General features: G+C 37.1%; 1 protein-coding gene across 2 annotated transcripts in view; it reads right to left on the reverse strand.

The window, feature by feature from the left end:
* Window positions 1-5980: 5980 nt before the first annotated feature.
* Window positions 5981-7500, reverse strand: part of LOC145477538 (uncharacterized) — an 8649-nt gene continuing 7129 nt past the window's right edge. For both annotated transcript variants that reach the window (XM_081455540.1, XM_081455539.1), the window contains exon 4: window positions 5981-6405. In XM_081455540.1, coding sequence (XP_081311666.1) covers window positions 6211-6405 — 195 coding nt within the window. In that variant the 3' untranslated portion in view covers window positions 5981-6210. The remainder of the gene's footprint in view (window positions 6406-7500) is intronic.

A 7500-nucleotide genomic window follows, 5' to 3' on the forward strand; every position in this document is an offset into this window, starting at 1 on the left:
ACGACCATTTTGAAAGCTATTCTCCATAATTTTAAATATGGCATTTAAAAATGACTATTAAAAGACTTTTAGTTTTCTGGAAAATTGTAATGGTTATGATTTATCTATTTATTTAATAATCCTATTTAACTATCAGTTTAAAACTTATGATCAGTAATAATATTCTAGCCACTAACTAACACTATTGTTGTAATAATTTCAGTAGCTTTCAGTACTGTAAATTGTTCTAGTATTTGTCCAAGCAATTTTAGATATGGTGGATTTTGCCGTGAGCTGTTATTATTGAAATATTGAGTTTGCACTTGCCTAAAACTAACATCATACCACCAGCTAACTACCAAATTGTCCTGTTGAAATTAATTTTCTACTGAGGCAAGGGAAACTGGAAAAACCTTCCTTCTGATAAACTTGAGGCCAATTAAAGCAAAACAGTTTTTTTCGCGGCACGCATAAGCTTACTGCAAGTTTATTGTTTTGGGAGACTGGGGAGCAATGGCGGAGTGAGACGTGTTTTCTTAAGCCGCCCGCCTTAAATTCAATTGCTCTGCGGATTTTAATGGCCGAAACTCTGGAGGAAACACTGAACAAACGGAAAACTAGAGTGTCTTCGTCAGACGAATCTTCGATATCGAACGCTTCTCCAGAAAGCAAAAAATTGAAAAGCGGCGAGCACGCTGTTCGTGTCCATGAAGTAAGCGAGCTAGACACAGAAGAAGACGTAAGTTTACCGGCCTTGAATATGACCGAAGAGTTTAGCGACACACTTCAAAACATTTTAAAGAAGCTAGACAAACTGGACAGTATTGAAAAATCAATGAAAGATTTTCAAGCGACTCTTTTGAAACTTGAAGGACGTGTGCAAAATTTAGAGAGCTGTCACGCCACCACAAGACGCGATGTTGATGATATTAAAGAGAGCTTAAATTCAATCGAAGCAGATCGCCAAGAAGCTTCGCAGAGTCTAAAAAAAATGCAAGATAATAACAACACGAAGTTAAAATGCCTGGAGGAGGAGAACCTTAAGCTTGGAGCCAGAGTTAAAGAAGTAGAAGACCAACACCTGTATCTTGAAGCCTACTCTAGGCGTGAAAATTTGAAATTCGAAAACATTCCAGAGGACGACGCGAGCAGAGAAGATACGGAATTGGCGCTACGTTCTTTCCTCGAAAGGGATCTTGGCTATGTTGATGCTGCCTCGGTAGAAATCCAACGAGTCCACCGCCTTGGTAAGAAGAAAGAAGGGAAACCGCGGCCTATTCTAGCAAGATTTCTGAGATTCAAGGATTGTCAAAGCATGCTCGCTTTAGGTCCCCGACTGCGAGAAACCAATTTTAAGATGTATCAAGATCTGCCTTTTGAGATCGTGGAGCGGCGGAGGGCACAAATGGATACCTTTAAGAAGGCCAGGAGAAACAACATCCCGGCTTCATTTAGCAAGGCACAGCCCGACAAGCTGTTCGTCCGAGGTAAATTTTGGCCTTTGGGTAAGGAACTTGAACTGTGAGCATAATGTGTCCATACATAGTTTTCTATTTTTTGTTGTTGTTATTATTATGCCTGATAGATTCGGCCTCCGCTACATCTAGAACTAATATTAGGCGGCTCTAAAATGAAAAATACGAACAAAGTACCGAATGCAACCGTATTCCATCAGCAGTCTTCTAATATTATTGATTTTAAGTGTGTTTATGTGTAGATATGTAAATATTCGTATTTTTGATTTATTTTGCCAGCTTCCACTTTCAAGGTTTATTTCAGCAATGCACTTCAGCGCCTTCGATCAAATTATTTTTAACAAAATATATGAGAAAAATGGATCTCAGAATAGGATCGATTAATACTCGGGGACTAGGAGATAAGTTTAAGAGACGTGAAATTTTCAACTGGCTCAAATGTAAAAAAATGTCGGTATATTTTATCCAAGAAGCCCATTGTACGGAAGACAATATACATGATTGGAGAGCTGAATGGGGTTACCAGGCATTATTCAGCTGTTGTTCTAGTAACAAAGCAGGTGTAGCCATACTTTTTAACAATAATTTCAGTTTTCAGCTCTTGAAAGCTTACACCGATCCCAAGGGACGATTCATAATATGTGACCTGATTACAAATGGAAAACACATAACCTTAGCAAATATATACGCTCCAAACGAAGATGATCCGAATTTCTTCACCTCTGTTTTTAATCAGCTACTCGACTTTAAATGCGAGGAGATAATTGTTGGTGGAGACTTTAACCTAGTACTGAATGTTGACAAGGACAAAAAAGGTGGTCTTGCCAGATCCCACAAAAAATCGCTGGAAGTGATAAACGATTTCTCTGTAAACCTGGATTTAATAGATGCATGGAGAGTTTTAAACCCTGAGAGTTCCAGATTCACGTGGCGACAAAAGAAACCTGAAGTTCACTGTAGGCTCGACTTTTTCCTAGTAAATCAGACTACATTTTGTAACACCGTCAGTGCGGACATATTACCAGGATACAAAACGGATCATTCCATGATTACATTACAAATCTCGCTGCATTCTAACAATAGAGGACGAGGCTTTTGGAAACTTAACACCTCTTTTTTAAATGACATTGAGTATGTTAATCGGATAAAATCAATCATAAAACAAACCAAGGTTGAATACGCGCAAGATGATACTGTTAACCCTAATTTACTATGGGAAATGGTTAAATTGAAAGTGAGAGAGGAGTCCTTGAAATATGGAACTTCTAAGAAAAAGAAACTCGCTAGAAAAGAGGAGGAAATAGAACAAACAATCGCAACTCTTGAAAAACGTCTTCCTGAATTTAGTGGCGACGAAACTCGACGAGAACAAGTGTGGTCGGACCTTGAAACAAAGAAACGCGAACTGGCGGCAATAATAGAATACAGGACAAAAGGAGCAATTTTAAGATCTAAATCTCAATGGTACAATGAAGGTGAGAAAAATACCAAATACTTTCTCAATCTGGAAAAGAGACATTGTAAACAAGGAACAATAACCCAGCTCAAAGTCAATGACAACGACCTCATTTGTACAGACAAAGAGATCTTAAAAGAATGTGAATCGTTTTACCAAAATCTTTACAGTTCTAATGTAGCTATTGACAACCAAGAAGGGGCTTTCTTCTTTCCACAGCAAGAAAACAAAAAGGTTTTAAATAACGATGAACAATCTCTCTGTGAGGGCGAATTAAGGAAGAATGAATGTTTAGAAGCGCTGAAAAGTATGGTGACAGATAAATCCCCAGGAACCGATGGTCTCCCCTGCGAATTCTACAAAGTGTTTTGGAATGACGTGGCGGAAATTTTGATACACTCTTTTAATTATTCCTACGAAATTGGAAAGCTCTCAATATCACAAAGGAGGGGCATTATTAAGCTCATACCAAAAAAGGATGCTAACCTTAATTCAATAAAGAACTGGCGACCTTTAACGCTTTTGAATTGCGATTACAAAATTGCAACAAAAGCTATTGCAAGCCGCATCAAAACTTTCCTGCCAAAACTTGTTTCTGACGATCAAACCGGCTTCATTAGAGACAGATTCATCGGAGAAAATATTCGTTTAATAGACAGCGTCATCAAATTTTCAAAAGCAAACAATATGCCGGGACTGCTCCTTTTTCTTGATTTTGAAAAAGCCTTTGATACCCTAGAGTGGCCCTTTATTCGTAAAACCTTCCAATACTTTGGTTTCGGCCCATCACTGCTGAACTGGTTAAAAGTATTTTACTGCAATAGCGAAAGCTGTATTTTAAACAATGGATGGGCAAGTAATTTCTTTGAGCTCAACCGGGGAGTCAGGCAAGGCTGCCCTCTGTCACCGTATCTATTCATTCTCTCTGTGGAAGTACTCGCCAATGCAATTCGCCAAAAAAAAGAAATCCGTGGCATAATTGTAAAGGACAAAGAAATTAAACTTAGCCAATATGCAGATGACACGACCCTTATTTTAGACGGCTCCGAAGAATCCTTTCTAGAATCTTTGAAGATAATAGACTATTTCGGTGATATATCCGGCCTCAGACTTAACAGCAAAAAGACAGAAGCTTTGTGGATCGGTGCAAGTGCGGATTGGGATTTTAAACTTTGCCCTGAAAAAGACTTCAAATGGCCAAAAAAAAAAGTCAGAGCGTTAGGGGTATGGTTGTCAACAGACCCTGATGTAACTATATCTTTGAATTACAAAGATAAAATAGAAAAAATTAAATCGATTTTGGGATGCTGGAAACTTCGCAGACTTGGCCTTTTAGGTAAAATTACTGTTTTAAAAAGCCTCATAGCTTCACAACTGGTATATATTTTCTCTCCTCTTCAAACAAATCATACAGCAATAAAGGAGATAAATGTAATGTTTTACAACTTCTTATGGAATGACAAAGGCGACAAAATAAAAAGAAAGGTAATGATTAATGATTACTCAGAAGGGGGACTTAAAATGATTGATATAACCTCCTTTAATAAATCTCTCAAAGCCACATGGATAAAGAAATATCTAGATAAGGAAAACAATGGAAGCTGGAAAAGATTTTTTGACTCAGAACTTGAAAAATATGGAGGTGAAGTAACACTAACTGGAAATCTAAACATAAAAGACAGTCGTAACATTATTAAAGTATCAGATCCTTTTTTCAAAGAAATTCTTGAAATCTGGTCAGAAGCCAATTATGAAGAAAAGATTGTATCAGACTATCACTTTCGGTCATCGCCCTTATGGTATAATTCACTAATAAGAGTTGGGAATAGACCAGTGTTTTTTAAAGAATGGTTCCTCAAAGGAATAACAAAAGTAGAACATTTAATGGATGACTCCGGAAAGTTTCTCTCGCTCACTGCTTTCCAGACTATACATGACCTGACAGCCCGACCTTTAACCTTTCTTGGAATCATTTCTTCAATAAAACTTCTTCAAAGATATATACCCCATAACATCAGAACCTCCATTAAACATGAAAGTTTCTTGTCAAAATTTTTAAAAAGCAGAAAACCTAGTAGACTAGTATATAAGAAACTTGTATCAGGAAAAGGTGAACCACCCAATCAAAGTCAACAAAAGTGGGAGGAAGACGTCACTCTCGCAACAAAACAAGAGCTCAACTGGAAAAAGGTTTACCAAATGGCTTTTCAATGTACAAAGAGCACAAAACTTATAACTTTCAATTTTAAATTTCTTCATAGAAGAATATCAACAAACAACTTCTTGAAAAAAATTGGTCTCGTCGATAGCGAGAAATGCACTTTCTGCGAAAGAGAAACAGAGAAACTTGTACATTTATTTTGGGCTTGCCCAAAAACTCAATATTTTTGGAACAATTTTGAAGTATGGCTACAGTCTTGCCAAGTTATTGCCAAGGAGACACCCTTAGAGCCTGATACAGCACTGGGCCTAAGGCCGGATAGCTCTAAACATAAACTCCAAATTAACTTCTGCTGCTTAAATGCTAAATATTACATTTGGCTATGTAGACAGAAAAAATGTTCTCCAAAACTAAATGATTTCTTACTGTATTTAAAACATATCTATGAAATGGAAAAAAATACAACTACAATCGTTTTAAAAAAGTGGGAGCCTCTGTTGCCTCTTTTGTAATCTCTTGACAACTCGACCCTAGTCCCCTGAAAACGAAAATAAAAATGAAAGGAAAAGAAACAAGGCGCATATATATATACCATGCATATTTTCTGTAATTTGCAACTCGGAATGTACATTAGTGACAGGAGTAAACTGGTATGATCTTACCGTGCTAGAATTGTAAGAAGGGCAAGTAATCTAATTATGTTGTATTGTAAGTAGTGTAAGTATTAGTATTGTTAGTAGCGTGAGTATGCGTATTATATAGAGTGAGTGTTAGTATCGTAAGTGGCGTAAGTAATAAGTTTTTTGTAAGTAGTGTAAGTAACTACATTAATATTGTATTGTAAGTAGTACAAGTAGCATTTAAAAAGAATAAAGAGAAAAAAAAAAAAAAAAAAAAAAAAAAAAGTTTATTGTTTTGTGTAAATTTAAACTGCAACTTGCTAACAATTTTAATAATAGTAACAAAGCCCTTATTTAAGTGTTAAGCTGAAATATAAGTACAAGAACCACTAAATGGTACACTGAATATAAGATAAAAAAAGTAATGTCAACTTAATTAAAACCTTAATATTAATCAAGCTTGTCAAGCATCCTACGTGCTCGAAAAATGTCTCACGATTTTCAAGTAACATTGTCCACTCAAGCTTTTCTATAATAAAGTGACAAGCAAGAGGAAAATGAGGAAACCATGATTCCCAACCATGAAGTAGCCAATCCAGGGTCAGAAGAATGGCCGGCGCTCCCTGTAGTTTCTGATTCCTGAACAGGGTAACATAATGTTTCGACTTGTTCCCCGCCCTTTATGCCGGAAAAATCACCTGAATCTTCTGCATGCTGTGTCAGAGGGAACAGAAAAAAAAAGATGATTAGAAGAGGAGAGACTTTGTAGGAACTATAGAAAACAAGTGTTTTACTGATACAGTCGACCCTCGCCTTTCGGACATTTAAGGGACAGAACAAAGGCTCCGTATTGAGGAGGTAAAAAGCATGATTTTCCCTCGTCAAACGGACTCTCACAAGTCTCTTGGTACATCTTAATTGTTTAATAGATATTTAACGGGCGACATTGCATGTTGTGCATGACGAAGTGACGAATTGATTCATCGTGTAATCTTGTTTGGGCAAAGAAGTCATTTAAGGTCATCCCACTGAAATAGGACCTGCACTGAGATTTTTGTGAAACTTTGCCTATTGATTGTTTATATTGTAGGAACTTAAATTTTGAAATAAAAATGAGGGGTCCGTTTCCTACGATTGCTTTTTGTTCGACACTGAGAATTGGTCCATATTTATTTTACACAAAGAAATTTATTACTCAATTCAAAACAACAGAAAAAAAAAATGGTAGGTCACCATACTCGTTTGCGAGAAAATGACGATTTACCTCCATGGTGAGGTCCAGCCGTAAAGAAAAAGCCGCCATTTTTTTAATGCGCGCGCGCAAATCACGCGTGAAATTATGCGCAGTAGGGATGCACAATGCAATACTGGGGAATGACCTGAAAAGGTAGTTCAAAGAACTAGAATTCTTGATGAGATAACAAATGGTACTTTTACTGCTCATGTATGCATGATTGAATAAAGCATAAGTTTGATCTGAAATCACAAACAGTAAGCGCCATTTGATACCAAATTATCGCTGGTTTTCCCGTAACGAAGAGGTTTGATAAATATAGGGAGCCGGGATCATTTTAATGTCCGTTGTATGTATTATATAGGTTCCGACTAGCAGAGGTTTTTTCCCTGGAGAATGTATATGGACGTTTTGCCGGGAGAAGGGAGCTTTCAGTAATAGGAAGGTGTCCAAAAGGAGAGGCTCGACTTTAGCAGGACCGAGTCCTGGCTGGCCGAGGTGAATACAAGGCTGCGAGGTCAATTTTAAAAAACGTATCTAAGAAATTAACTGCTTGGCTGGTATAACACGTCTGA

The sequence above is a fragment of the Orbicella franksi genome, unplaced genomic scaffold (assembly GCF_964199315.1).
Source record: "Orbicella franksi unplaced genomic scaffold, jaOrbFran1.1 SCAFFOLD_76, whole genome shotgun sequence".
NCBI lineage: Eukaryota > Metazoa > Cnidaria > Anthozoa > Scleractinia > Merulinidae > Orbicella > Orbicella franksi.